Genomic DNA, 5,622 nt, shown 5'->3' with positions numbered 1-5,622 from the left:
CTTATTCTTAGATGTTCCACAAATAACAAAACATTTCGTTTTTTTCAGTCATCAAGTTTATTAAATAGTTTAATTTACTAACCTATGCAATTTGATGATTCATTAAAATAAATATCTTGGGATAAAATAATTTAAAGTGAAACTGTTTTAGAGCCCCTAGGGCTTACAAAAAGAATCTTCAAAGATTCATGACAGTTACAAAAGATAGCCAACCACTCATCCAAAAATAAATTATAACATTTAAATATTTAAATAAATAGATAGTCAGATGCACTGTAATAGGAGGCACTATCAGGTCAGTGTTGAGATGACGCTTTGACAAAAGACGATCCATGTCCCCAGGAACTCGACAATGGTGGCGGGCTTCTCGTCATAGTCGCACGCGGGGGTTGGAGAGCCCTGTCAAGTGAAAAGGTTCACAGTTCTTATTTACACAGTGTATCTAGTCATCCACCACTGAAGTCTTGCTTTGAAGCATGTTCATCAGACACATCTTCTTAAACTCATGAAAGTCATGAAGACCAGACGAAGGGTATCCTTTTTAAATGAACAGTTTTAATGTTATGTGCCCTTACACATGATTATTTACAGAATGTAATTGGGGGTTCACAAAGCTTTTGACGTTTACTATTCTTATTTTCATGTAACAATAATAAATGTATCAAGAGTTTAGAGCAGCGGTTCTCAAATGACCCTTTCACGGGGATCACCTAATTCATAACAGCAGCGAAAATAATTTTATGGTTCCACATCACGAGGAACTGTATTAAAGGGTTGTGGCATTAGGAAGGTTAAGAGCCACTGATGTAGAGTGAGTTTCTGAGGTTGATGAAGAATTTTAAAACAAATCTCTTGAGCTAGATGATATTGACCTCAATGCTGAAAGATGCCATTAAACTAAATCATTCCAGTAATAAAGTAACTCTTAATTTGGAAAAAGGTAGAGTCACATATTTTCAGAAACATGGTTCTTCTGCAATTAAACTTGTGCTGCAATTAAACTTGTGCTGCTTATTTATAATAGTTATTATTTATGACAGCTACTTATGAATGCATTTCGTATTTTGGTAGTTGAGATGGGAACAGAAAACCATGGCGCACTTTCATCTCGCCAGTCTCGTGCATTTTAAAAATATTGAGATACTTGAGAAGGAACACGACCCTCTAAATACGGGGTTATCTATCTAGTTCACTGCCATTTTAATGATGCTCATTTTTAGGATCAATCTCTATGGTCCTTCAACCATATGATAGGGAAACGCCATTTTTTAGGTTATTGTCTAACCTGGTAAATGATCTAAAGAAATTTTTTAAAGATGTAATAAAAATCAGGCTGCCTTTTGTGAAATACAGTACCTCTTCAACTCTTCAACACAAAACAAAACAGAAACCAAACCCACTTGAGAGACCTGATAGGACAGGGCCCTCGGGGTTTCTGTAACCAGACCAGAAGCCTCATCTCGAGCTCCACTAAGACCTCATCTTTAGCTTCAGCGCTTGACATTAATATTGCTGATTCATTCCCGGGTGCTTTCTCCCACTCCTAATTTGCATTAACATGAGTAGTTGGCTAATTTGCATTAACGTGAGTGTGGCTGACCAGTAGCAGATTATTTACTATTACTGTTCATGTGGAGGCTGAGCCTCCTCCCTAAGTGAATGGTGGGGAGAATTCTAGTTGATTCTTTCCAGCTCGACAGTTTATCCTTTGACTCAAAATGATACATGGTCACAGTGGACTTCAGTGTCTGGCGAGTCAAATACCTGACGATTTCACAAAATACCCCAAAGCTCAAACATTTCAAAATGCATCATTTTCTCTTTCATAATTTTTTCCCAGCAGAGCAGAATAATATCCTACCTTTAGCTCCAGAGCGGTGACATTAATATTGCTGATTAATTCCCTAATGTCTTTTTTGTTTTGAGCTATGGTCAGCACATCCTCCAGAGGTTTGAGTTCTCCAACTAGACACTGAAGATGTTTTAATTCTGTGACCTAGAAAAATAATAAAAATAGCTGTCATTTCACTTTACTCTAGATTAAAAGCCAGAATAAGAAATTAATCGCTAATATATTTGATTAAGAATGGTAGTACATAATTCTCACCATTCTCTCTGTTTCAGCATTGCTATAAAAATGGATCAATATTAGGGTTACATTTCTAGCCTTGAAAAAGTAGCACTCAACAAAAGCAAGCATCAACAGTTAATGAATGACTAACGGGTCACTAATTTCAACTTAATTCGACTTTTCAAAACAACATGTTGGCAAATCAGAAATACAAGCTGACTGCTTCTCTGTACAGAAATCATGAAAACCAGAATAATCCAAACCTGGATGTGTAGCGTTCACACGTGGTGATTTTAAGAGTTGATCACCTGAGAGATGAGAAGCCTAGGCGGCTAGGGGCAGAGGACATAGATGCTACCCCTCACAGTCCAACCCTTAAGTCATTCACTGTGCTAATGGCTCTCGGTGTAGCCTAGAGAAGTCACATGAAACTCTTAAAGTTTTACTTTTCTGTGATAACTACATCAGGATGCATTCATTGTCCAAAGCAAATGACAGGTTACAATACTTAAGGTGTTGAGTTTTTTAAAATACCCAAACCAGAAAACCAATTACCCTCAAGTCAATTCCAATTCATAGCAACCCTACAGGACAGAGTAGAGGTGCCCTGCATGGTTTCCAAATCTCTAAATCTTTATGGAAGCAAACTATCATTCTGTAGGTAGGGGAGAGGGGGGTGAGGTTTGAACTACCAACCTTTTGGTTAGCAATCAAGTGATTAATTCGTACTACCAAGGCTCCTTGTAATAAATTTATTTGTTTTCTTATTTATTTTGCTCTGTCTAATTTTGGATAGGCCTCCTCATTTAGACACAGCAGATTCCCCTGCAGCACAAGTGATTTCAGTACTGGATTGCTAGCCGTCCAGATGATTGTCATTTCAAACCCAGACAGTGGTGGGATCGAATTGTCAGTCTGCTTCCTATAGGTCAGCCTTGAATTCTACTCTGAACACGTGGTTGTCATGAGTCAGAATGGACTCGGGGCAACTCACAAGAACCTAGTTAGAGATTAAAAACAAGCACAGTACCATCAAGTCAATACAGATTTATAGCCACTCTGTATAGAGTTTCCAAGACTGCACCTTTGTAGTCTCCAACAACCTCATTTCTTCCCTGGAGGGGCTAGTGGGTTTGGTTCGAAAACTCGGTGGTTAGCAGTCTACTGCGTAACCCACTCCAACACCAGGGCTCCGGTTTTGCTGTTTTTATTTTTTTACATATGAGTCTATAAATATCATCATCATATATTCATGTTGATGTGTATAAATTCACTGCCATCATAACAATTCTGACTCATAGCAAAACTGTCCCTTAGCTTTTCCAAGACTATAAATCTAGAGGAGCAAAAAGCCTCATCTTTTTTCCCCCTAAGAAGCTGGGGGATTCAAACCGCTGACCTTGGGGCAAGCAGCCCAACCTGTAACCCACTATGCCACCAAGCCTGCTGAAAAAAATGTTGTTATAGCTTTCTAACCTTTCTGGTGAACATGAAATGGCAGGAAAATGAACCAGTGAGTGACATTTATCACATTACTTTTGCTTTCAAATACAATTTGAGTTGTCATTTAGAAACTGTTCATTTTCAGAGACTCCTTCCTCCTAAATTATACATATATTTTTCATATTATCTTTCTAACAATCTTTAGAGTGAAAAGTAAAACCAACAACACTTCTCTTTACATTTCCATCTACTACTCTTCCAACTTGCTCCTGCAACTTTAGGTTTGATGTTTCTTTTGTTGTGAGCAACCCGGAGCCACTTCTCTCAGCAAACAGAAGCTCGTGTCTTCTCCACTGTTATAGATAAGAGTGATGGGGCTCTGGAGGGACCACTGTACTCTCCTGCCTTTTCATATTTAAACAGTTTAAAGCTGAATTCCCTTGAGTTAATAGGTATGGGATAGCAATAGGGCTTTCCCTATATGTCCCCCTGTGCTGCTTTTCTTTCTGTGCTGGGATTCACCCTGGACAAACGCCTTCTGGCACCCAAGGGTTGGCTGGAACAACGACTAGGAAACTTCTAACCTCTCTTGTGGCTCCCTGCACCTGAATGATTTACCTCTATCTTTCTTTTAAAAAAATTTTTTTACCTCTATCTTTCTAGACCCCCAAGCAACCAAAGGAAGCTTCAAATGTTGGAAATAGGTCATAGAGCACTATAACTCTCCAGGTTTATTATGAGAAACTATGTAAATCCAGATTTAAACTCCCCAATGAGAATTGCTCAGCCATATCTAATGTTTCTGATGTGCTTATAAAGTGTTCTGGGTCCTTATAAATTGAGTATCATTATTATTCACCCTGGAAGATGAGAAACTGAGTCACAACGTGATCCCAGAGCTGGACTATGCTGATAATTACTGCGCTGGGTTGCCTCAACGAGAGACTCCCCAAGCCTCCCTCCTGAAACAAAGGAGGCTTTAAAGTGGGATTCTGAGAAATAAATTCTGATATTTTCCATCGTATAATACTAACATCAAACCTATCTAGCTTCTAGAGTTTTGCATCTCAAATAAGATAGATTAACATAATCCACCCCTTTAAATTATCCAGGAGATAAAGTAAGAGTATTATCCTATCTCTTTCCTTCCCAAGCTTCTCCTCCACAAAACACAGATCTATAAATGTGCAGGCAAAACCTGTTAACAGAAATCACCTTATCACATAGAGATTCTAAATAAATATTTTAAACTTATTTGCTTTCTTTAAGATGAGGCAAACAATGCGTGTTCAAGTTCTCAAATTGCTTTGGAGTTTTAAAACAAAAATTGAACATAGAAAATTGTACTTACCTTCTTAGGCAGGTAAACTTTAAATCGGAGCATCATGGAGAGTTTGGAAGGCTCGTAATTCTGAGAAAGCATAATACATTATTTTTTTTTAAATTGGCTCCAAGCAGAAAAACTAAATGTAAGAACATATTAAGAAAGGGGAGATACTTACATTGACTCTACTCAAAGTCATCTTTAAATCCAGCAGCAAGTGCTCCAGTTGTTGGCGCATTGCCTGTGTGGAGCCAGAAGTGGGTGCACTGTGTGTGAGGAGGGCCAGAGTCAGGGCAAGGCAGGACAACAACTGCATCCTGTACATGGTGGCTGGAGGGGAGGGTGCTGTGAGTAGTGATTACGAGAGGTCTATAGGAAGGTCTTGAACAAGAGAAGCAATTTATACTGTTAATTCTGGAAAAAAAATATCCTGGGGGTGTCAGGCAAAAATGTTTTACATATTACACATACTTTCAGAGACTCTACCTGTGTGGCAAAACAGCATTACCTTTATTTTTCCTCTTCTGATGACTCTTTGGAATTTCTTTAAACCCCAGTAAACTGACTGAATGGATGTAGGTGAAATCCCTCTTGGTTACGTTAGCCCACACTTAGGTGGCAGTTCTAATTCATAAAACTAACGCCTTCTGTATGAAACAGATTTTCCTCCTCTTTCATTAAGAGAGTGGGGATACCAAAGCGGCTCATGAAAATTTTCTCTCTGTCATAAAACCATGCGGCATCTGTGTGCTGCGGTGGACAGGAGCAATAGTACATAGATGAA

General features: G+C 38.6%; 1 protein-coding gene across 1 annotated transcript; it reads right to left on the bottom strand.

The window, feature by feature from the left end:
* Positions 1-291: 291 nt before the first annotated feature.
* On the bottom strand, positions 292-5,202 carry IL2 (interleukin 2). The gene is made up of 4 exons (XM_075544826.1): positions 5,017-5,202; positions 4,866-4,925; positions 1,862-1,996; positions 292-399 (listed from the first exon to the last, which is right to left on the bottom strand). Exons 1-4 carry the CDS (start codon positions 5,161-5,163, stop codon positions 292-294), a joined length of 450 nt encoding a protein of 149 aa, XP_075400941.1. The 5' UTR covers positions 5,164-5,202.
* Between the last annotated feature and the right edge of the window lie 420 nt (positions 5,203-5,622).

This window comes from Tenrec ecaudatus, chromosome 3 (genome assembly GCF_050624435.1).
Source record: "Tenrec ecaudatus isolate mTenEca1 chromosome 3, mTenEca1.hap1, whole genome shotgun sequence".
Classification (NCBI taxonomy): Eukaryota; Metazoa; Chordata; class Mammalia; order Afrosoricida; family Tenrecidae; genus Tenrec; species Tenrec ecaudatus.
The sequence above is the reverse complement of the archived record's forward strand: the minus strand, read 5'-3'. Positions and strand labels throughout refer to the sequence as shown.

What these genes read in the sequence shown, in the direction of transcription:
- IL2 (XM_075544826.1), bottom strand. Translation starts at nt 5,163, where the DNA reads ATGTACAGGATGCAGTTGTTGTCCTGCCTTGCCCTGACTCTGGCCCTC. An exon ending in TGACTTTGAGTAGAGTCAAT is followed by an intron (nt 4,926 to 5,016) that starts GTAAGTATCTCC and finishes ATGCTTTCTCAG; the next exon opens with AATTACGAGCCTTCCAAACT. An exon ending in AAGTTTACCTGCCTAAGAAG is followed by an intron (nt 1,997 to 4,865) that starts GTAAGTACAATT and finishes TTATTTTTCTAG; the next exon opens with GTCACAGAATTAAAACATCT.